We start from the raw sequence: 25,025 nt of genomic DNA on the forward strand, positions 1-25,025 counted from the left end.
TCATGTTCCTGGAAGGGGACTGTGTCTGAGACAACCCAAACTTTGTCCATGATGGAGAACCCAAACAGCAAGAAAGCATCTATGATGAAAATGTTGCCAGTGGAATGACTGTTGCCAACATACAGTGTTAGTGGCCATGTAACCATCTTACATGTTACCGTAGTGGAGAATTGACCTCTGTCACCAAATGCAACCACCTTATGAGAGGTGGGGCAATGTCGGGTAACTTGACAAGCGTATGTCGGGAGATGGACCAGGGAGACCATTGCTCCCATGTCAACTTGGAAACAGATGTCCTAACAAGCAGTTGTGAAATTAATAAACAGCTTGGGGGTGCAAGTATTCCCCTGGGGAACAGTGGCCTGAAGTTCATGCACTGTCCTGTGACACAAGTTATGAGTGGGGTTGGATTGATCAGATGCCTGATGGCAGACAGTTCAGAGTTGCCCATCCTTTTCTCAATGAGTGCAGTGCACCCAGCAATCAGCGCAGTCTGCACACTGGTGCATCACAAAACAGTTAGGACAAGAAGGCAGACCCCACTCTTAGCACCAACACAGCTGGACAGGCTGCTCAGAGGTCATTGATATGTACAAAAGTGATGAATCTTGATGCTGTCATCAGGAAGAAAGCTTGAGAGAACTCCCATCTCCATGGTGGTGGTCGAACCATTACAATCTGGGGGCGGGCCATAGAACGCTTGTTTGATGCCTGTGCGATCTTAAGAATGCATAATTTTTATAGAACGTTTGTTTGATGCCTGTGCGATCTTAAGAATGCATAATTTTCATTATGTTGTCAAGGAATGGTTGTCTAGCGGGAGAGCCATGTGCAGACTTCTGGATTGGGAACCAATTGGACCACTGCAGCATGAATCAGGGAATCGGTATATGAGGTTCTGCAAGATGTGTTGGCTCAGGTGAAATCACGACGACAACTCAGACACTGCAAATCTGTCACCCATTAGCGATAGGACTTTCATGGTTGCTTGTGGTGCTGATGGAACTCAGAGCGCAATGTGACCATGTTTAATCATTGTGAATAATAGTTTGACAGCAACAAACACATTTCCTTGAAAGTGATGGAGCCGGGTTTGAGAGGGGAGCCAACTTTTTAAGTAAGAAAAATGCCTGCAGGGAAACCCAAGAAAGGAAGAGTGAATGTTAGAGGGCATCATCAGAAACCTGAAATGTGGTGAAGTGCTGTTTCAGCCACTGCAAATACATGTCCCAATCCTCCTTGGTATTGTTAAACAACGGAAATGCAGATGGGCAGGACTCCATCTGAGAGGTGACCTCAGTCGGGATGGGTTGAGAACCTTGTACCTGTAATTCTGCACAGAAGCTGAGTTTCCTGATGCAAAAGGTCCATTGGCTGCTGGAACTGCTGTTGCAGGAGCAGCTTTTGCTGTTGTTGTTCCACGAGCTGTACAAGTTTTGCATCCATAATGCACTGTTAACCTTTTACCTCATCGCCAGTCCTAGTAACTGCAATCGAACTAGACCGGAGCACACCAGCCGACGGTGTCAACGGGGAATCATGGTACAATGCAAACACACACAACAGGGACGACCAACAATATGGACTACAAGGCAAAATAACAAAATCAGAGAGCAAAACCAAAGCAGGTACTAAGATGTAGCAATAATCAGGGACCAAAGCAATGATGAATAACTAAATGATAACAAGCGCTATCAGAACATGACTGCAGTGTGAACCCTGGTGATGCCGGCTTTGTAGGACCACCATGAGCTCAGGTAGGCTGGCATGGCAGGTGTGTGTAGTGCCCCCCACCCAATATATCCAAACCTGCACCGTCTGACTCCCAGAGTTCTTGTACCTTTACTTGTTGACTTTGACTTTTCTTTGTATCTTCCAAAAATAAAATGTCCAATGGTGCCATAATTTCGCATCTGTCCATAACTTTACAATCTTGTGCGTGTGTGTCTGTATGCAGAAGAAGCCGAGTAGCAGCGTCACTGTGGTGTATTTTAATTTCTATTTTCAGTTCGAGGACATTCTAGAAGAATCCACAGATATCAAGAATCATTGTACTGGAATGTTCCATAACTATACAAGTATATCTACCGTATGTGTTCTGGCCGCAGGCAGTTTGCTCCACGCTCTTGTATGTTCAGGTGCTGAATAAACCTTCGTTAAGTGAAGTTATGGTTTGTCATTCATCTCTAATTACACCTTCTTCTACATGACATTATTCTGGTGGAGGCACCGGATATTGAAACTTGTGATAGCTCACGTTATTGACGACACAGTGGCTCCCATCAGGCCACGACAGCCGCTGTTTACGTGGGCAGAAACTGGAGTTCGATCCACATTCAGCAGATTGCAATCTATCGGAGACAGAAGAAGACGACGATGTTACAATGACAGCAACTGTGTGCCACCACATGAGAAATCCTTCCGGGTTCTCTGGTGACGATGGCCAAGATCCAAACAAGTAGCTGAAGGTATATGATCCTATAGTCAAATTTAACAAATGAGATGACACCGTGTGTTTGGCTAACGTATTTTTCTACTGGGAGGGCACTGCCAAGCAATGGTATGAGAACAACGAGGAGAAGTTCACAAGCTGGGAAGTATTCCAGGTGGAACTGCGCAAGTATTTCCTGCGACACACGACGACAGAAGTGCAAGGTTGAAGACAAATTAAAGTGCAGGGCACAGTGTCCAGGAGAAACTACAGCATCCTACATTCAAGTTGTCTTGTAGCTGTGTAAAATAGTGGAACCTAGAATAAAGGAGGTAGGTAAGGTTGCACATCTCATGAAGGGTGTTTCTGAGGACATGTATCAAGCGTGATACATGTCCTGAAGCAGGTTTCAACAGCAGACGACTTCATAAAAAGATGCCAGTATATCGAGAAAATTCATCAAAAAATAATTACACGCAAGAAGTTTGAATGGCTTCCAAATGTCGTATCGATGTCCGTGATGGAGGAAGGAACGGATTTCACAAGTGTTCTCCGTCAGATAGTGAGAGGGGAAGTTCAGAAGGCACTTGGATTGCACAGCGAGCAAAAAACAGAGATGCTTCAAGAGGTCATAAGGGAGGAAGTGGAACAGACATTGAACCCAATCTCTCGTCCTTCATTTCCCTTTAAAACGGTGAAAAAGTCAAGACCCAGGCGATATGACGTTCCTACAATGCCGCATGAGGAACCTGTTTGGACACCAAGAGGAACCAGGGTAACCAACCAGTATGTTTCCACTGTGAACGACTGGGACATGTGGTGCACTATTGTCAAGAAAGACGGCGGATATTTTATGATGTCCGCACCAGAAGACAGCATATGGATCTTAGCAAACGCCAACTCCGGGACACCGAAGATGAAGAAGATGATGATAGTGCAGGATGACGTAGGTCACCATCGCCACAAGCTAGCCGCTGGAGAGGACACTCTCCAACATGCCAATCAAGGTCTCCATCACCGTTTTGAAGCTCCACCCAATCACCTAGCCGCCACAACTTGGAAAACTAAAGGGTGTGACCTTGGAGGTGAGGCTGTCGAAGAGAAAAGTCCTCCGCTGTCAATCACTACAAAAATTATAGGAAACTACGTCGATATCCTCATGGATGGCCGACCAGCCCAAGCTGTTGTGGACTCTGGAGCATCATATTCAATCATTTCGGAGAAGTACCATCACCAGTTGCAGAAAATCCTATTCGTCGACAACAAAACATCTCTGCTGAAGGTGGCTAATGGGAAATATGTAAAACCTACAGGAAGATGTGTCATTTGTGTGGGTATAAGTGGCCACACACATCCCTTAGAATTAATCGTCTTAAAAGAGTGTATTCATGATGTCATTCTCGGTTGGGACTTTTTGAAAACTTCTCAGGCAATTATAGATTGTCGTCACTCGAAGATTATGCTAGACGAGATGAGATACTGTGGACAGGAAGATGCGCATCCGAGTGTGTGTGCTGGATGAAGTGATCATTCCTGCAATCAGCACTGGAAAGGTAACTGCCATGTGTCATGCCATGCATCAACCCATGGATCGTATGTAAGAGAAACATACCACTGAAGAATAACTTGGTCATCCCAGCCTCTGTCACCTCGTTTAAGAATGGATGCAGCGAACTGTGGATAGTTAACTGTCATCAAGAACTGCAGATCCTTCCAAGATGCATGCGCGTAGCAAATGCTGAGCCATTAATTGCCGAACAGCTGAGCATCATAGAAACCTCCCGTGCTGAGTCTGTGGGTGAAATTGAAGCTACCACTACGAGACAAGATCTTCTAGCTTGACTATCACCAGATCTCACTAAGGAACAACAGAAGAAGCTACTTGGCATTCTATAAGAGTTCTCTGAATGCTTCAATCAGCAGGTGAAGAGCAAATTAGACAAATAGACAGTGAAACACTGGAGACCATCAACCAATAAGCCAGAGAGCATACCGCGTGTCAGCAACGGAACATCGAATAATTCATGACGAGGTACAGAAAATGATGAAGAATGACATCATTCAGCCTTCACAGAGCCCATGGTCGTACCCAGTGGTCCTCGTCAGGAAGAAGGATGACAGTTGGCACTTTTGTGTTGATTACACGAAGCTTAAGAAGATAACTAAAAAGGACGTTCACCCCCTGCAACTAATTGATAACACTAGATTGTCTGAAGGGGGCTAAGTTTTTCTCAACCATGGACATGTACTCACGATACTGGCAAACTGAAGTAGATGAGGCTGATCGTGAGGAAACTACATTCATCACCCATGAGGGCCTGTATGAGTTTAAGGTAATGCCATTTGGTTTGTGTAATGCATCAGCAACTTTTGAACAGATGAAGGATAATCTTCTAAGGCACCTGAAGTGGACGATGTGTCTTTGTTATTTAGATGATGATATAGTGTTCTCAGTGACATTTGATGAACATGTAAAAAAGACTGAGGGCCGTTCTTAAGTGTCTCCAAGGAGGCAGACTGAAACTTAATCCAAGAAAGTGTCTCTTTCGAGCAAAAGAAATCAAAATACTTGGACACCTTGTGTCAAATGAAGGTGTGCATCCAGACCCAGAAAAGGTAATATTAGAGATGTGAGAAGCTTCCTCGGATTATATTCTTATTACCGTCGTTTTATCAACGACTTTTGTATCAAAGCCAGGCCACTCCAAGAGTTGTTAAAAACCGATGCTAAATTTATCTGTGGTAGTGCTCAACAAGATTCTTTCAATGTGCTGTGAAAAGCTCTGACAACTGACCTTGTACTTGGTCTGCATGATGAGCACCTACAGAAATACACACAGATGCCAGCGGGTATGGGATCGGTGCTGTTCTGGTGCGAATTTCGGATGGAAAAGAGAAGGTTATAGCCTTATCTTCTAGGACACTTACAAAAGCCGAGAGAAACTACTCAACTACAGAAAGAGAATGTCTTGCTGTGATCTGGACCATGTGCTAATTTCGATAGTATCTATGGAAGGCCATTCACAGTTGTTACAGACCGCCATTCACTTTGTTGGTTGACAGGTCTTAAGAATCCAACAGGACGACTCGCCAGGTGAGCACTACATCTTCAAGAGTATGACATTACCATAGTGTACAAAAGTGGAAGAAAATGCGAAGATACTGTCTGTCTCTCAAGAAACCCTACCATAGTGTACAAAAGTGGAAGAAAACACAAAGATGCTGACTGTCTCTCAAGAAACCCTGTGCAAGAGTATCAAGACTTTGATTAAGATAGTGACTGTCTCGCTGCACTCAAAGATCTCTCTGCTGAGCAGGAGGAGGACACCAAGATATCTCAAATTACGCTTGCCTTAAATCGATCAGAGGATGTGAAAGGGCAATTTAAGGTAGTCAATGGATTACTTTGCAAGACTTTGATCCATTTGGAAAGAGGTGGCTACCAGTGACTCCTGAACACATGCGCTTAGATGTTCTACAGAAATTGCATGACACACCAGGATTTATTAAGATATACGATATGATCCACAAGAGATTTTTCTGGTTTATTTAGGAGTGTCCGTCACTATGTGTCGCACTGTCGAGAGTGCCAAAGGAGAAAGGCAGTTCCTCAGAAACCACCTGGCCGACTCATACCAATTCCACCAACTGAAACACTTTTCCAGCGTGTTGGGATTGACCTCCTCAGACGATTTCCAACATCTGCTAGTGGAAATAGATGGATTATTGTTTGCACTGATTATCTGACACGCCATGCCATTACAAAAGCCATGAATACAGCCGAAGCATTCAAGGTAACCAAATTCTTCATGGAAGACATCATATTAAAACACGGTGCCCCAAGGTCATTAATTACAGATTTAGGGAAAGTTTATCAATCGAATCTTGTGACAGAGAGAAACCGTCGGTATAACATTACTCATCACATGACGACTGCCTACCATCCGCAAACTAACAGGCTTACTGAACACCTTAATAAGACCTTGGCCAACTTGCTATCAATGTTCGTCAATGTTGAGCAGAGCAACTGGGATGAGGTGCTACCTTTCGTGATGTTTGCCTAAAACACCGCCAAACAAGACACCACAGGATTTGCGCCATTTTCCCTGATGAATGGGCGTGAAGTGGCTACGATGATGGACACTGTGTTTACATTACATCCTGATGACTTGGACGACGACTACATTGGCCAGATGTTAACCAGAGCTGAGGAAGCTCGGCAGTTAGCACGAATCTGCACGCTGCAGGCTCAAGAAAACGATCTCCGAAGGTATGACGGGAGCCACTGCCCTGTTGTTTACCAGCCTGGTGACCTCATCTGGATCTTAACTCCTGTTCGGAAGGTTGGTCTCTCTGAGAAGCTCCTCAGGGGTGCTAGTTTGGACCTTATAAGGTTGTAAGACAGTTGTCTGATGTTACTCATGAAGTTAAAGTTTTTGACCCCGACACAAGATGACAGAAGATCAGAGATACGGTCCACGTCCTTCGAATGAAGCCCTATAAGGATCCTGCAACCCAGGGTAAATTTGAAGTTCCAGTGACAAGCAGCAAGGTGATGAAGAGCATAGCGGCAAAGGAAGTTCTGAGAAGATCACCGCCAGGGCGAACATCAGTCATCGGGAGTCGGAGTATGCAAGACCGATGACTCGTTCCCGGACTAGGCCGATGTAACACCGAGACGCTGTTCTCTTAAGGAGGGAGCAATGTTGCAGAAGAAGCTGAGTAGCACTGTCACTGTGGTGTAGCTGTTATGATACTAGACTGTTGCATGGGGGGTCTTGAGTTCAAAACTCACCTGAACTGTAAAATTTTAACTTCTATATTTGGCTCGAGGAAATTCTAGAAGTATCCACAAATATCAAGAATCATTGTACTGGAATGTTCTGTAACTGTATATATACGTATGTGTTCTGGCCGGAGGCAGTTCGCTCTGCACTCTTGTATGTGCAAGTGCTAAATAAACCTTCGTTAAGTGAAGTTAGTGTTCGTCATTCATCTAATTACACCTTCTTCTATGTGACAGTATATTAGTATGGAATACTAGCATACTTATCAGTTTCATAAAGCTTGAAAAATGCATCAATTTCATTAGAAATGTTGTTTGAATAGCTTGTGAGCTTGTGAAACTTAATAATATTTTTTGCTTAGTTTTTTGTCTTAGAGGCTGGTTTTTTACTCATTTTCATAGTTTGCCTTTTTCTGAGAAAAAACCAATTTCTGAACTTCTTTCTTTCTCATTCCCACTTTGTCTTCCTGTTCAGAGTTAGTTTCATGGTCTTGATTGCTACAATGAACTTCTTTGTCACTCAGCTCACCTTCCCTTTCAGCTATCTCAACAAGATTTATTCCACGTCTCTCAACTTCAATGAGTTCTTGAAGGTATGCGAGTATCTTGTCAAGCTCTATAAAATCTTTGGACCTGGGAACAAATAGACAAAAAATTATAATTGTTGGCTAACAACTCTTACATAATGAAAAACATACAAAACATTACTTTTATATTTTTCAATCCTTGTAATAAATACTGTTATGAGTACTTTTAGAGTTCAGTCATTTTCTTAGATAAAGTAAAGTGGCACACATGTTAAAACTGACAAGAAAGTATAGCACAAGCAGATGCTTGGGATACGGAGTGCTCCATTACCCTTATCCTTGTGAAACAACACGATGCTGAGGGCCCTGAGTTGATGATGGGGAGGGGGGGGGGGTCAAGTAACAAGTAACAAATACCTAGACCTACCACAGTGCAGGGCTTTACATTACGCTACAGTACCCCAGTGCACCCACTCGAAGGTTAAACTGCTTGAGATTTACTGCTGATCTTTCTCTCCTAGCCAACAATGTTCAAGAAACCAGACAAGAAGTTGAAATCGCTATTAGAAATAGCACAGAAAATTGGCGTTAGAATATCATTCCTCCTGTGGGCTTTTGTAGCTGCTCCTATGGGCTTCTGTTGCTGTTAATAAGAATGCAGACATTGTTCATAGTTTGATAGGCTGAAAGAGAGATAAATTTATAGAGCAGAAACATTTGTGAAAAATTGAAATTGTATTTCAGACCAGAATTTGGACTCTCACCACTGGTCTCCATTGCTCTCGAGATGCCCCCCCCCCCCTGGCATTTAAGTGACCTGCGCTTTCTAACCTTCTCCTACCTATCCTTCATTACTCTCCTAGGAAGGAAATAATAGTTCTGAAAGCTAGGATAGTTTCTGGTATTTTTATGGATGTCTGCTGCCAGTTGTAAAAAAATAGTTTCCTGAAGGTAAATAAGGTCAAACATTCTCTCTTGTAATTGTTAAGTTTTTAAGAATATTTGTTTGCTAACTGAGACTGACTGTTAATTGCAAGTTGTAGAATGTAGTAAAATGGTGTGTTTTGGTGTTAGTATGCTTAGTCCCTTAAACAGTTTTCTGCATGAAATCTAGGTGTATACCATATGTTATTCTCATTGAATATTTTCTGCACACTGTATTGATAATTTGTAGAATTTGGCCTAATAGTTAAATGAGTAAATGAGTGAAAAGACACAAGATAGCTTTTGGACTCTCGTTTTGCCAAAATGAGCTGTCCTATGCAGAGGAAAAAGTTCATGAATTTGAATGTTTGTGATGGTCAATTTTTTTTCTATCAAAGCACGTAGTAATTTAGAATATTCTGTTACATTTATTGGTCCATGCTGGGTAGCTGCGCAGTCTGGGTGCCTTGTCACGGTTTTGCCCCCCCCCCCCCCCCCCCCACCACCACCACCACTCCTCACCCCATTGGAGGTTCGAGTCCCTCGTGCATGGGTGTATGTGTTGTTCTTAGCGTAAGTTGGTTCAAGTTACATTAATTACTGTGTAAACCTTTGGGCCGAGACCTCAGCAGTTTGGTCCCATATGACCTTACCACAAATTTCAAAATTTTCATTTATTGGTGACTGAATTTCTGCTTCTGCCATTACATTGGAAACTGAATGCCACCATGGTGTGTGTTAAAATTATTGGTATTTCTGTTGTGTGTACATGTGGTATAAGATAGCTCATAAAACATCAAATTTATATCATAGTGATTCAGTATTAACTCTTTTTAACTATTTGTCACAGGTCTTGGATGATTTACAAGACAGACTTGAATTATTACCAACTCTTACTCCACCACTTGAGGGCATAGGATTCCAGTATGGGTTCAACACAAAATATTTGCAAGAAGAAGTAATAGAATACTGGAAGACAAAATATAATTGGAGAGAACAAGAAAAGTTTTTGAACAAATTTCCACAATTCAAGACTTGTGTAGATGGCTTAGATATTCATTTCATTCATGTTAAGCCAACCAGTGTTCCTGAAGGAACTGAAGTGTTGCCATTGCTGCTACTTCATGGTTGGCCGGGATCTGTGAGAGAATTTTATGAGATTATACCTCATCTAGTGAAGCCACAAGCAGGTTTCAACTTTGTTTTCGAAGTTATAGTGCCCTCATTGCCTGGCTATGGTTTCTCTGATGGTGCTGCAAAGCCAGGCCTTGGAGCTGCTCAAATTGCAGTAATTATGAAAAACCTTATGGGAAGAATTGGGCTGCAAAAATTTATTGTACAAGGCGGAGACTGGGGAGCTGTGATAGCATCTAATATGGCCACCCTTTTTCCAGAGAAGTATGCTTTTATTTTATTTGGATGCAATCGAATAACTTTAATCTCCATTTTAACAATACAAGACTTGTTATAAGCTTGAAGTTACTTAGAATGTATTTACATGAAATATAGTGTTTCCGCGTAACTTATTTTTGTCACAACACAGTTTGTGTTTAATAGTACTAATTTTTGGCATATATGTGAGACAATTCATCAGAGCAGAGCAACTGTGACGTCTGTTATTTCTAAATTTTTGTAAGATGTCTGATTAATATTAACAGTCTTGGGTCAATTTCAGTGTAAAGGGGCTTCATTCAAATGCCTGTTTTGTACAGAGCTTGAAAAGCACAATAAAGCTGTTTTTGGGGAGTCTTTGGCCAACATTTGTGGTTGAAAAGGATTATGTTGACAAAGTTTATCCTCTGTGGGAACATTTTCAGTTTTTGCTTGAGGAATCTGGTTACCTGCATCTCCAAGCCACAAAACCAGACACAATTGGTATGCTATCATATTTTATCTGTATTGTTGTAAACATAGTTCCTTTGTTTGAAATTAGCTGTAAGACTTATACTTAAACATAAACACAAAAGGCAAAGTCAGGAGTGCATTAAGAGATATTCACAGTCAGCCAATATCTATAGCTCACACTCACTCTATACCAAGGATAAATAATGATCAGTTTGTTTCAAACGCTGTTACACTACACACTAGTCAAGATTACTTAAACAGTGAAAAAGTATTTTTTGGTCATTTACTAGAGGGAAATATAATCCATATTTTATAGTCAAAACTGGTAGTAAAGAGGATAACATGATGGGGGGGGGGGGGGGGGGCAGAGGGTAGCAATTTGTTGTAGCTTCATAGTGAATGACAAAGTAGTTTTGAAATTTTAAAACAAGTGGATCTAAGTGCACTTATTACAAGTCACTGGCCAATAAGTGTTATGATTGCTTCAGACTAATACTGAATTTCCAGAGTGAGATTTTCACTCTGCAGCGGAGTGTGCGCTGATATGAAACTTCCTGGCAGATTAAAACTGTGTGCCTGACCGAGACTCGAACTCGGGACCTTTGCCTTTCACGGGCAAGTGCTCTACCAACTGAGCTACCGAAGCACGACTCACGCCCGGTACTCACAGCTTTAATTCTGCCAGTATCTCGTCTCCTACCTTCCAAACTTTACAGAAGCTCTGTTCGAGTCTCGGTCGGGCACACAGTTTTAATCTGCCAGGAAGTTTCATATCAGCGCACACTCCGCTGCAGAGTGAAAATCTCATTCTGGAAACATCCCCAAGGCTGTGGCTAAGACATGTCTCCGCTATATCCTTTCTTTCAGGAGTGCTAGTTCTGCAAGGTTCGCAGAAGAGCTTCTGTAAAGTTTGGAAGGTAGGAGACGAGATACTGGCAGAATTAAAGCTCTGAGTACCGGGCGTGAGTCATGCTTCGGTAGCTCAGTTAGTAGAGCACTTGCCCGCGAAAGGCAAAGGTCCCGAGTTCGAGTCTCGGTCGGGCACACAGTTTTAATCTGCCAGGAAGTTTAATACTGAATTGCTGCATCTGTCTGTCTGAGACAACTCCCCTCTCCTGCCCCTCAGAGAGTACAACCTCATTAATAGTCGTTACTCAATGTGAACATGTTGCCTTCCATCACTAATTAATATTTGCTGTTTGATATGAATTATTTATTGTAATTAAGCACACCAGACAAAAACTCACCCCAAAGAGACATCACTTTAATACCACATAAAACTGCCTGTAGCCTTGATAATGGCCAAAGTTCAGTAACGGAGATGATTCACAAGCTTCTTCATTTATTTATGGAATACTCTGTCAGTTCATGGGAGGAGCATGTACATACTAAAAACTCGAATACTTAGTATTAATGTTCCAGAATAATTCTTGTTTAATATTAGTTATGAACTGGCTTTTGGCTTTCTAGGCCATTGGCAGGTAACTTTATACTAAACAGATAGTCCACACAACTTCAGCAAGAGTTCATAGCGGTGCAAAGATTACTTTTCAATGATACGTAACATTTTACAACTATAGCGATACAAAAACAGGTATGCTGTATCCAGCTGAAGCCACCCATTAGAGTGCTTAGAAATTCCCATTACAAACTTTTAGGACTTGTAAAGGAGAGTGCGTACATAATATTTTGAATAGGAACTCGTGTCCAGAAACATACCATTTCCATTCTCCAACAGTTTCAGTTCAGATGATTAACTCATCCACTTCTACTTGAGTGATTTAATTAGCTGTGAGACAGTACAGTTATTTAGATAACAATTTGAAAGAAAACAGAAGTAAACATCCATTTATCACTTATGCATATTTGTTTACATTAACCCTTAAACATTGTCTTTACATTATTCCAAAACAAAAAAGAAGCCAGCATACTGTGTGTACAGGAGAGTACTGATGCATTACAACAGTGGCTCAATGTGATGACCACCAACATTGTTACAGACATTGTACCTATGAAGCAGGTTCTGATACGCATTTTCCATGCCACCTGTCTCTCTTCAGTTTCTAGAGAAGGAGCCACAACTCATGCAAGCAGATCTTTGTCTGTCTATGTAGGAGTGTCATAAATTAAACTTTGCATACAACCCCACAAGCAGTAATCCCTAAGAGTTAAATCTGTCGATCACAGTGGCCATGCTGTTGGACCACCTTGGCCTAACCATCTTTCACCGTATCATCTGTTAGAGATGTCTCCTAACCACTTGTTAGAAGTGATGTGGTGCACCATCATTCTGAAACCACAATTTCTTGGCAGAAATTGAGTAGCACAGCTTCCAAGAATGGGTCCAATACACTTTGTAGGAAGATTAGGTGTGCAGGACTAGATAGCTTGAGTGGAAGGAGGTATGGCCCAGTCACGTGACTGACATGCCTACATGTTTATCCAGAATACTTGCCCACATCTTAATACCAAACCTGTGCTGAAATCCCTGAACTTGCATGGCAATAGGGGTTCTGTTTGCCCAGACATGGCAGTTCTGTGAATTCTGAGCACAGTCCCCTAGTGAACTTACATAACAGAACTTGACACGGAAACAACAGCCATGTTCAGTAGGCAATGTACTGTGGAAAATTGGCTGGACCCATAGCCATACCCTTTGTAAGTGGTATGGATGTAATTATTGCTCAAACACAACTTCCCAGATTATACTGTGACTAATATCCAGTGTGTGTGTGCGCAACTGTTAGAGTACTCATTGACGGGTTCTCTTCAATGCAATGCAGTACATCTTTTTCAGATTCAGGCATACAGCTTTACCATGGAGTACCACAGTCCTGCCTCCTCATCGTGAAAGTATCTATTTGCGGAGCCACTGCAGAACTTGGGCTAAAAGTTTGTACAATGGTATCCTATGTTGCAGAAAATGTTTTTGATACAGCCAACTAGCAGCTCTTCCATTACCTCGAGCTTCGCCATACACGAGGAGCATGTCTGTGTATTCCGAAAAAGTGTACTGAAACATGTTTACTGTATCAGAGATGCACAGGCATTGTATGGGTCTCACAGCAAGGCATACGTTAAGTGACATCAGGTGACAGTCTGATGCAGTACACATCATCCTGTATACCCTTTTGTACACCAGGACAAGCAACTGTGAGATTTTTCTCTTTTCCTCAGGAGACATGGATGAATTACACATCTGAATTGAAACCATTTTGAATTGAAAAGCATGTTTCTGGACATGGGTTCCTATTCAAAATATTATACACTCACTTCTCTCTACAAGTCCTAGGAGAATTAAAGGGAATTTCTGAACACCCCATATACTACAGAGCTCCATAATTGTGGGGATGCTGATTGCTGTGTTTCATCCACTGTTTTAAATAGTTGTGCTATTTCTTGTAGGATTAAGATCAGTTTATTTAGCGGGCCAATCAATGTGTGAGAGGTTGTAGACATGTTTGTTGTCATCATGGAAGATGGGATTGTTCTCGGCATACACATTAGGAAATTTATTTAAGTCTGCATGCATACCTGCAGACCAATGTGAAATGCATGACAGAGGGTATTGTATATGGGGTGTTAAAAAAATAGGTTGCCATGTTTTCCAAGATAGTAGTGTTTACCAAAACAAGACCAATGTGGGTTTTAAAATGCATAACTTAAGAGCCATCATTTCCAGTAAGAGCAAATCACCACAGACTTCGCACCATTCATATTTTTGTTGTGGAGGAATGAGAACTGCAGCAAGTCGAAGAAGATCCTGGAATCAGTGTGCATAGAATTTCAGCATTTATCAGAGTTAATCACTGTCTTTTTCTGAGAAACCATGCATGACTAGTTGGTATACCAGCATCATTTACAGCCCTAAGGCCAAAACATCATCCTGCCAGAATGCAGTTCTGCCAGTGGCTGTAGCAAAGATGTGGCGAAGATCCACTTTTCACAATAAAGATACAATTCATGGACAAAGTTGGTTTCACATAAGATGGGATTCTTAATTTTCATAACCAACATGCAGTCCTGATGCAAATCCAGTACCAGATGAAAGACAGGTAGTGTGATTCATTTTCTCCAAAACATCTGTGAAGTCCTCACACAGACATTTAATGGGCAAAGGACAGGTCGAGAAGGTCAAGTACATTGGCCAGCTTGCTCCCCCAATGACAATCCCTTGGATTTTTAGTTTTTAGGGTCACTAGAAATCTTTGGTTTATGCAAGCCCCATTAATGATGTACATACACTACAGGAACACACAAACAATAGCTGCCAGCACATCTGTGACCAACCTAGAGTTTTTCAGTGTGTGCCTAATCCCTGAGATCCATGACAGAAGGATGCTTTACTATGAATGGACACCATATTAAGCTCTACCTTTAGCGGCAGCCTACAAGTGTAGTTGATATATAACAGCAAGCAAATTACATTAGAAGATCTGCTGTTTCACAGTTTCATATGACTAGAAAATGTGATGGTTTCATTTCATACCCCCACAAATTGTTACATCTAGGTATTTGTGTGAGTTAACTGATCCAGTTGCGACACAATGATATTGTAGCTACAGATGCTATGTTTTTTCATTTTTTGAAGTGCACAATTTTACATATCTGATTGAACATTTAAAACCAGTTGCTAATATTTGCAACACTGTGAAATCTTATCAATATATAACTGAATATTTGGGTAGCATATTCAGGTGGCACTTCATTATAGATAACTGCATTATCTGCCAAAAGTCTGAGGCTACTATTATTATTGTTTGCCAGACAGTTCCTTCTATTTATGTCAGTGACTAACCATGTGTTTTCCTTATTAAGAAAAATTCTCAATCCAGTCAAAAAAAAAATTTTTAGTACCCCATACAGTTGTACTGTTGTTAATACTTGTTGATGCCCAGTTTCTGTATTGTTGTACCCTTTGAAGATGTGCCATTTCATGTGTTGCTGTGACCAGTGCATTTGGTAGGTACCAGACTCCAAATGACCAATGCATGCAGTTCCCTTGACAATGTTCATTCAAAAACTGGTTGAAGTGGATCTCTATTCACTGACAACAGCAATTCCTGCCAGGACTGAAACAAATTGTCATACGAGGAGATGGCCACCAATAGATCTTCTAGATTTATCTTAAAATGTATTTTTTTAGGACCTAAACCTCTTATGACTGCTGGCAAGTTGTATGTTCTTTAATAATGGACAGCTTTCTGAATCATAGTGAGTTTGAATCTTTATGTAGATTATTCTTAGTTCTAGTATGGATTCCTCAAAATGATGTTAGTTTGAAAAAAAAAGTGCTAATTCTCAAAAAAATTCATTAAGGAATAAATACACAGTGATACAGTAGTTAATATATACTGCGAAGAAGTAGTTAAATTTCCTAGTTCAAAGCCAGATGGTCTTGTACCAAACCTAAAACAATATTGTAGCATATGATAAAAGTCATTGTAATTCTTTGCAGAGGCCAAGAAACAAGGCTGCTTGCACGTGAAACATAGCGTTGCTGCCTTGACAAACATTGTTTGAGCTGTTGTGACAGTTCTTATAGGAGACAATCTGTTTTATGTAGCTATCTTGATAACCATTCCATTAACTCACCCAATGTTTTCTCATACTGGAATTACACAATTTCCTTTGTTTCGAGTTGACTTATTTTACATTCTTGGTTACATAATTGAAATGAAGGTAAATGGTATAATAATCAGTACCACGAGTGGTGAAAATTAAATGAAATTTCTGAATGTCAAGCAGGCCCAAGAGCCTGACAAGAGTGCCTATTAGGTTCTGTACCCAATGAACAAGTGAATTAGGCTCACTCTAAACTATGATTTACCACAAAATTTCTGTTCTATGGGACAGATATCTCAGATATATTCTGATATCACACTGTTGGACTAAATGCAATCAAGTTATAATGTCTTATGATGAATGAGATTCGTTGGATAAAAGAGCACTTGAACACAAAACATCAGAATTAACAGTGGTAACAGGGAAAGGGTATGCAGTGGAATAAATTGCAGAAGATAAAAAATACATCAAATGCAAAATATATATAAGGATTCCAGGCGTTCGAGAAAGTGGTTGGTGTCTTTGATGAAGGATGGGAGACTGCATGTAATGGGTTGACGGTGTTGATCTGGAATCCTTACCCAGTCTGTTACCCCCGGAAACCATCCTTGTAACCATTGATGCCACTTCTTTATACACAAATATTCCGCACGTCCAGGGCCTCGCTGCGATGGAGCACTTCCTTTCACGCCGATCACCTGCCACCCTACCTAAAACCTCTTTCCTCATTACCGTAGCCAGCTTCATCCTGACCCACAACTTCTTCACTTTTGAAGGCCAGACATACCAACAATTAAAGGGAACAGCCATGGGTACCAGGATGGCCCCCTCGTACGCCAACCTATTCATGGGTCGCTTAGAGGAAGCCTTCTTGGTTACCCAGGCCTGCCAACCCAAAGTTTGGTACAGATTTATTGATGACATCTTCATGATCTGGACTCACAGTGAAGAAGAACTCCAGAATTTCCTCTCCAACCTCAACTCCTTTGGTTCCATCAGATTCACCTGGTCCTACTCCAAATCCCATGCCACTTTCCTTGATGTTGACCTCCATCTGTCCAATGACCAGCTTCACACGTCCGTCCACATCAAACCCACCAACAAGCAACAGTACCTCCATTCCACATCAAACGGTCCCTTCCCTACAGCCTAGGTCTTCATGGCAAACGAATCTGCTCCAGTCCGGAATCCCTGAACCATTACACCAACAACCTGAAAACAGCTTTCGCATCCCGCAACTACCCTCCTGACCTAGTACAGAAGCAAATAACCAGAGACACTTCCTCATCCCCTCAAACCCAAAACCTCCCACAGAAGAACCACAAAAGTGCCCCACTTGTGACATGATACTTTCCGGGACTGGATCAGACTCTGAATGTGGCTCTCCAGCAGGGATACGACTTCCTCAAATCCTGCCCTGAAATGAGATCCATCCTTCATGAAATCCTCCTCACTCCACCAAGAGTGTCTTTCCGCTGTCCACCTAACCTTCGTAACCTCTTAGTTCATCCCTGTGAAATCCCCAAACCACCTTCCCTACCCTCTGGCTCCTACCCTTGTAGCCGCCCCCGGTGTAAAACCTGTCCCATGCACCCTCCCACCACCACCTACTCCAGTCCTGTAACTCGGAAGGTGTACACGATCAAAGGCAGAGCCACGTGTGAAAGCACCCACGTGATTTACCAACTAACCTGCCTACACTGTGAAGCTTTCTATGTGGGAATGACCAGCAACAAACTGTCCATTCGCATGAATGGACACAGGCAGACAGTGTTTGTTGGTAATGAGGATCACCCTGTGGCTAAACATGCCTTGATGCACGGCCAGCACATCTTGGCACAGTGTTACACTGTCCGGGTTATCTGGATACTTCCCACTAACACCAACCTGTCAGAACTCCGGAGATGGGAACTTGCCCTTCAGTATATCCTCTCTTCTCGTTATCCGCCAGGCCTCAACCTCCGCTAATTTCAAGATGCCGCCGCTCATACCTCACCTGTCTTTCAACGACATCTTTGCCTCTTTACTTCCACCTCGACTGACATCTCTGCCCAAACTCTTTGCCTTTACAAATGTCTGCTTGTGTCTGTGTATGTGCGGATAGATATGTGTGTGTGTGCGCGAGTGTATACCCGTCCTTTTTTCCCCCTAGGGTAAGTCTTTCCGCTCCCGGGATTGGAATGACTCCTTACCCTCTCCCTTAAAACCCACATCCTTTCGTCTTTCCCTCTCCTTCCCTCTTTCCTGGCGAAGCAATCGTTGGTTGCGAAAGCTTGAATTTTGTGTGTGTGTTTGTCTATCAACATACCAACACTTTCGTTTGGTAAGTTATATCATCTTTGTTTTTAGATATATTTTTCCCACATGGAATGTTTCCCTCTATTATATGTATACCTGCAGCACTCCCAATCTTGCTTGGAGATTTTGAAGACACAGTTGCTGATTTGCAATTTGTTTGAAAATTTTTTTTGAAAGGGTTTCTGTAAACACGTCTGCCAGTTGAAGTGATTTAACTTAAGAAGCAAGAATGGAACCATCATTTATTTTTTCATGAATGTAATGGAACTTACTGTCAATGTGATTATTCCTTGTGTGATGTTCATTGTTTTTCATTAATTGTAATTCACTGTATGGACAGTCGGAGCTGAGTTGGTTATTCCACATTGACACCAAGCCCCTGTAAGAATTTACAAATCCAGGTGATTTTGCATCAGATGCTGCAACATACTCTGCTTCTGATGTATACCTGGCACCACATTTTTGCTTGCAAGATGATCAGGTAACAGGTCCTGCAGTCAGGATACCGATATGGCCTATTGTTGAATGATGAACATAGATATCTGCAGCAAAATCAGAATCTAGATACACATGAAGTTAATAATTACTAACACTAAATTTAATACCCTTGCCTCTTGTAGCTTGAAGACATTTTAGGATAAGTTTAACAGCAGTCTGATGAGCAATTCATGGTTGTTGAGTAACCCACTTACTTGACTGACAGAAAACATTATTTCAGGTCTTTGTCTTCATTAGCTGGGCACTGACTCAAATGCAACTGTATACTGCAACCAGTGTGTGTTGCATGGGACATGCATGTTGAATTTTTCTTCGAGGTGATGAATATAACCCTTCAGGCAGACAAACAGTTGTTTACTTTCAATGGGTCACATGATTTATAATCTTTCAAAGTGGACAGAATCATCAGCCACAATGTTTCATGAATTCTTCAAATATTTTTTTTTATAATTGTTGTTGATTTAGTCAGAATTACTCCATGAACAAAAATAGTTAGATATATTTCTTGGTCATCAAAATGAGGATGAAACAATTATCTGAATAAAGCAGTCTCAAATCAGAGCACCTGAATTGCAGGCGCCCGTGACAGTTGATCGAACATGATTGTTGATCACTGCAGAAAGTCCTGGGGGTCTCTCTCAGTAAACTTGCACCCTATGTCCTCAACTATTTGCTAATGTAATCCCATCTTTTGTCCTGCCTACAGTTTTTACCCTCTACAGTTTCCACTAGCACCATGGAGGTTATTCCCTGATGCCTTAACACATGTCATATAACCATGTTCCTTGTTCTTGTGAATGTCTTCCGTATGCTCCTTTCTTCACCGATTCTCTGGAGAACCACTTCATTCCTTACCTTATCAGTCCACCTGACTTTCAACATTCTTCTGCAACACCACATCTCTAACACTTTGCTTCTCTCCTGTCCCAGTTTTTCAACTGTCCTTGACTGACTACCATACAGTGCTGCGCTCCAGACATACATTCTCAGAAATCTCTTTCTCAAATTAAGACCTATTTTTGATATCAGTATCCTTTTTATGTCCTCCTTGCTTCATCCATTACTGGTTATTTTGCTTCCAATGTAGCAGAATTCCTTAACTTCATCCACTTTGTGACTAACAATTTCAATGTTAAGTTTCTCATTATTCTTATTTCTGCTACTTCTCATTACCTTTGTCTTTCTCTGGTTTATTTTCAGTCCCAATTTTGTACTCACTAGACTCTTCATTCCATTCAACAGATCCCATAATTTTTCTTCTCTTCCACTGAAGGTAGCAGCAAATCTTATCATTGATATCCCTTCACCCTGTATTTTAATCCCATTCTTGAACTTTCCTATTATATCTAGTATTGCTTCTTCAGTATGTAGAGTGAATAGCAGGGAAAAAAGGATGCATCCTTGTCTTACATCCTTTTTAATCCAAGCACTTCAAGCATATTCTCCAATCTTATTGTTCCCTTTGATTCTTGTTATTGTTGTTGTTGTTGTTGTTGTTGTGGTCTTCAGTCCAAAGAGTGGTTTGATGCAGCTTTCTATGCTACTCTATCCTTTGTGAGCCTCTTTATCTCCATATAACTGCTGCAACTGACATCCTTCTGAATCAGCTGACTGTGTTCATCTTTTGATCTTCCTCTATGATTTTTAACCCCCACACTTCCCTCCAATACTAAATTGGTGATCCCTTGATGTCTCAGAATGTCTTCTGTCAACCAATCCCTTCTTCTGGTCAAGTTGTGCCACAAATTTCCTGTCTCATTTCTGTTCAGTACCTCGTCATTAGTTACATGATCTACCCATCTAATTTTCAACATTCTTCTGCAGCACCACATTTTGATAACTTATATCCCCCTTTTGTCTAAATTGTTTATCATCCATGTTTCACTTCCATATGTGGCTACACTCTGGACAAATACTTTCAGAAAAGAGTTCCTAACACTTAAATCTAAATTTGATGTTAACAAGTTTCTCTTCTCCAGAAATGCTATTTGTGGTGTTGCTGGTCTACGTTTTACATCATCTCTACTTCGGCCATCTTCAGTTATTTTGCTGTCCAAATAAGAAAACTCATCTACTACTTTAAGTGTCTCATTTCTTAAATTAATTATCATAGCCTCGCCTTATTTCTTTCAACTACATTCCAGTACCTTTGTTCTGCTTTTGTTGATGTTCGTCTTATATTCTCTTTTCAAGGCAATGTCCATTGCATTTGACTTCTCTTCCAAGTCCTTTGTTGTCTCTGACAGAATTACAATATCATTGGCAAACCTCAAAGTTTTTATTTCTTTTCTCTGAACTTTAATTCCTTCTACAATTTTTTTCTTTTGTTTCCTTTACCGTTTGTTCAATGGACAAATTGAATATCATTGGCAATAGGTTACAACCATATCTCACTCCCTTCTGAACCACTGCTTCCCTTTCATGCCCCTTGACTGTTATAACTGCCCTCTGGTTTCCGTCCAAGCTGTGAATAGCCTTTCACCCTGTGTATTTTACTCCTGCTGCCTGCAGAATTTCAAAGAGACTATTCTAATCATCATTGTCAAAAGCTTTCTCCAAGTCTACAAATGCTGTAAACATAGGTTTGCCTTTACCTATCTTCTAACATAAATCATGAGGTCAGTATTGCCTCATGTGTTTCTACATTTTTCAGAAACCAAATTGATATTCCCCAAGGTTGGCTTCTACCAGTTTTTCCATTCTTCTGTAAAGAATCTGTGTTAGTATTTTGCAACCATGGCTTAATAAACTGATAGTTCAGTAATATTCACACCTGTCAGCAATTTCTTTCTTTACAATTGGAATTATTAAATTCTTCTTAAGCTTTAAGTGTATTTCACCTGTCTGATACATCTTGCACACTGGATGAAAGAGTTTTGTCGTGACTGGCTCTGCCAACGCTATCAGTAGTAAGAAGGAATATCATCTACCCCTAGGACCTTGTTTTGACTTACATCCTTCAGAGATCTGTCAAATTCTTCTTGCAGTATTATATCTCCCATCTCATCTATGTCCACTTCCTTTTCTATAATGTTGCTTTCAAGCTCATCTCCCTTGTATAGACACTTAATATACTACTTCCACCTTTCAGCTTTGCTTTCATGGTTTAGGACTGGTTTTTCATCTGAGCTCTTGATATTCATATGCCACTTCTCTTTTCCCCAAAGGTTTCTTTAAATTTCCCTTAGGCAATATTTACCTTTCCCATAGTAAAACATGTTTCTAAATCCTTGCATTTGTCATCTAGCCATTCCTGCTTAGACATTTTGCACTAACTGTCAATCTCATTTTTTAAATGTTTGTAATCCCTTCCACCTGCTTCATTTGCTCCATTATTATATTTTCTCCTTTCATCAATTAAATTCAATATCTCTTGTGTTATCCAGTGATTTTTACCTATTTGATCCTCAGCTGCCTTCACTATTTCATCTCTTAAAGCTACCCATTTGTCTTTTACTGTATTCCTTCCCCCTGTTCTAGTCAACCATTGCCTAATGCCCCATCTGAAACCATCAGAAACCTCTGGTTCTGTCAAGCTATAGAAGGTCCCATCTCTTTAATTTCCTATCTTTATCTCCCCACCCCCACAGGGAGCCAAAGCTCTTTCGTGCGTACATGTGTGGTGCACACAGGTCCCTGAGCTATTGCAGCCTTTATTCTTTTCCGGGCTGCTTTATCATCCCTTCTTGTTCCCTGTCCCTGTCCTTGCTCCTGTGCCTTTCCCTTTCCCCCTTCTTTTCCCTCTTTTGGTGTTCTTCTTTATGTCGGCCCGACTATCCTTCTGACTTCCCTAGCGTCTTTGGCGTGGGTTCTTCTCCCCCTTGTCCATCCCCCCCGTCCTCCTCCGCAGCCCTTTCGTCTCCTTGCTAGACCACCAACTCTATAGCCAAACCATGTGGTGTGGCTGTTATGTGCTCGTCTGGCTGAGCCCCCTGACACCACAGGGATCACACTGCTGGTACCTGCATTGTTACAGCCTTGTGCAAGCCTAGGGGTGGTTGCCCATCTTTTCGGGGCATCAGAACTCCCGGCAACCACTGTCCTGCTGTTGCTGGGCAGTGCTCACAAGGAGAGCCCCTGTTTAGTGAGAGTGGTACCAGGGCATTTAGTGTGAGTGGTACCAGGGCATTTAGTGTGAGTGGTACCAGGGCAGACATTTGGCACATGAAACATGTTAAACTCTCTGGTCACTATTCTGCGGCCACATCTCTTCCTCAACATAGTTCTGTCTCAGTTCCTGCTTCTGCATTCCTGGTCTTACTCTTCTTAGCTACCCCTCCTGGGAGGAGAGCCAGGCCTGCTGGCTTGGTGCAAAACCCTTTCCATGGTTCCTGTTCTATACTAGCACGCACTGACGTTGTAGCGTTTCTGCCTGCTTTATTTATTTCTTCATTTGTTGTCCTCAGTGTCGACGTACTGCGTTGCTACACCGGCTGAAAAATGGGCTGTGGAAGTACAACACACTACTTTAAATGATGTTGCTGACAGAGGCACAGTTGCGTTTCACTGTCTTTTACTTTCACTTTTCACAACCCCCAATATTACATAGTTATATGACCAGTGCACTATTGTTTAACATTTGATAAGCCTCATTAATAGTTAGCAGGTGAACCATCCACATACTGCTACAATAGTTTACTGTTGAACATCTACGAGCACTAAAAGCCTAACCACAAAGTTCACAGTTCTTGAAAAATAGAAAGGTACATACGAATCAAACACTGTCATTTTTGCACACGGTCTAATTGTGTAACACTTACTACACTGTTAAGTTGATGCATTGTTGTCGTTCTAACCAACACAGGTTCCTTGTCTGAAACTTGGCCGTGGACTGACTGTCTCATGACCAAAAATCGGGCCATTATATGTCCTCACAATAATAGGGGCCAAAACTACACTTTGTTCGAAGTTAAATTTACAGGAATTACAATTAAAACTTAACAGATTAAATTTACTGAATACATCAAAAAATTCGTTCTTTTTTAACAGTTTCTATTTCTATGAGGAATAAGTCTAATAATTTGTTTAATGATGAAATTAACAGGTATTGTTATGCAAACAATACTTTGGACAAAACTATTAATTACTTTTGAATTAATTAAGGGCTGGCTTTGCTAACATGTTTATGAATAGAGCTAAATAGATACTTTAAGATTACTAGTATTTCGTCTTCCAAATGTCTATAATTGGTACAGAATTTATATTTGTTTATATGTCAACAATAGAATTTAAGTTAAGACAACTACTGATTTCGCCCTATAATGAAAAATACTAACTAGTAATAATCAAAATAAATTAGAAAATAAATTACATTCATAAAACAGAGCACAAAATTAAATCTGGGGTTTATATTCCTTAAAACTGAGGGCTAAACTTTCCCTTTTATGAAAATGAAGAGTCTATCCACATTTGTTAATGGTAATGAGTTAAAATTTAAAAAATGAATTTTAAGGAGGCAGATGACAAAACAAGAGGGGAAGTAAAAATTTTCCCAGCTTGCTTCGTCACAATGAGGAGACTTTTGCTGCCACCAGGCCTCTTTTCTTTGTGGAACATATTGAGGATAAGTTCAGTGAAGCTGAGTCATTAAGCAAGATGAGATCTGGTTCTCTCCTTATAAAGACAACTTCAGCCAGTCAGTCAGCCCTCCCTCATGTCTTAGGAGACATGCCTGTGACTATTGCTCCTCACAATTCATTCGAAAAGACACAGGGTGTAATTTTCTATAGGGACCTTCTCCTCCAGTCCGATGATGAACTTAGGGCTAATCTGGAATGATGTGGCATTCATTTTATTCATCTTGTCCAGAGAGGCCCTAAGGATCATCGTGTAGACACTGGCACTTTCTTCTTGGTATTTGAGGGCCATACCCTGCCCAAGAAGGTCAGGGTAATGGTGCGCAGATGTGACGTGAAACTGTACATTCCACCTACCATGTTTCACTTTCGTTGCCTCAAGTTCAGTCACATGTCCTCGCAATGTGAGGCCACTCCCATCTGTAGCGACTGTGGCCACCCCTTTCACGTGGGAAGCCCTTGCATCCCACCACGTGACTGCAAACTGCTCTGGTCTCCATTCTTCCCACTCACCGGAGTCTTCAGTTTACATGAAGGAAAAAAGAATTCGGGAAATAAAGATCTTTGACCATCTC

General features: G+C 41.2%; 1 protein-coding gene across 2 annotated transcripts in view; it reads left to right on the forward strand.

Annotated features, from left to right (window-relative positions):
- Positions 1-25,025, forward strand: part of LOC126195184 (juvenile hormone epoxide hydrolase 1-like) — a 60,846-nt gene that overhangs the window by 21,106 nt on the left and 14,715 nt on the right. For both annotated transcript variants that reach the window (XM_049933707.1, XM_049933700.1), the window contains exons 3-4: positions 9,519-10,066; positions 10,344-10,543. In XM_049933707.1, the coding sequence (XP_049789664.1) occupies positions 9,519-10,066; positions 10,344-10,543 (748 nt within the window). The remainder of the gene's footprint in view (positions 1-9,518; positions 10,067-10,343; positions 10,544-25,025) is intronic.

Source organism: Schistocerca nitens, chromosome 1, assembly GCF_023898315.1.
Source record: "Schistocerca nitens isolate TAMUIC-IGC-003100 chromosome 1, iqSchNite1.1, whole genome shotgun sequence".
Taxonomy (NCBI): domain Eukaryota; kingdom Metazoa; phylum Arthropoda; class Insecta; order Orthoptera; family Acrididae; genus Schistocerca; species Schistocerca nitens.